Consider the following 430-nt stretch of genomic DNA (forward strand, 5'->3'; position numbering starts at 1 on the left):
GTAATGGGTAAAGAAACAGCAGTACCAAATAGGTTCAAAATCAACTTGAAAGAAGCCACTAGCTCATTACTTACCAGGAAGCCTCCACCTAGAATGCCGTGAAGGCATTCCACGTATTTGCCGAGGTGATGCTCTGAAGCAAATCTTGTTTCTCCATTGGGAAAATAAAGTAAAGTGTTGGCCACAATGCAGAGCAGAGCAAGGATGAGCAACTTATAACCAACACATCTAGCACACCTTCCAAAACACATCTCTTCAGCTCTACAGTCCCCCTTCCACTAGTCTGATCCAATCTATCTCATCCCTGTCCACACCTAAAAGAAGATCAGCGTTTACTCTCACCTCCTTAAATACCAGGGCTTACCTAGCTACCTGGATGACGTTTACAACCCTTCCCAACCACCATTCCCAATTGCAGAGTGAGGGAGCA

At 45.1% G+C, this 430-nt stretch overlaps 1 protein-coding gene across 1 annotated transcript in view; it reads right to left on the bottom strand.

The window, feature by feature from the left end:
• Positions 1 to 308, bottom strand: part of TM4SF1 (transmembrane 4 L six family member 1) — a 4,792-nt gene extending 4,484 nt beyond the window's left edge. Inside the window, exon 1 of the mRNA XM_009075766.1 lies at positions 75 to 308. Within this exon, the coding sequence (XP_009074014.1) occupies positions 75 to 251 (177 nt within the window). The 5' untranslated portion in view covers positions 252 to 308. The remainder of the gene's footprint in view (positions 1 to 74) is intronic.
• Positions 309 to 430: the final 122 nt, after the last annotated feature.

This window comes from Acanthisitta chloris, unplaced genomic scaffold (assembly GCF_000695815.1).
Source record: "Acanthisitta chloris isolate BGI_N310 unplaced genomic scaffold, ASM69581v1 scaffold13875, whole genome shotgun sequence".
Taxonomy (NCBI): domain Eukaryota; kingdom Metazoa; phylum Chordata; class Aves; order Passeriformes; family Acanthisittidae; genus Acanthisitta; species Acanthisitta chloris.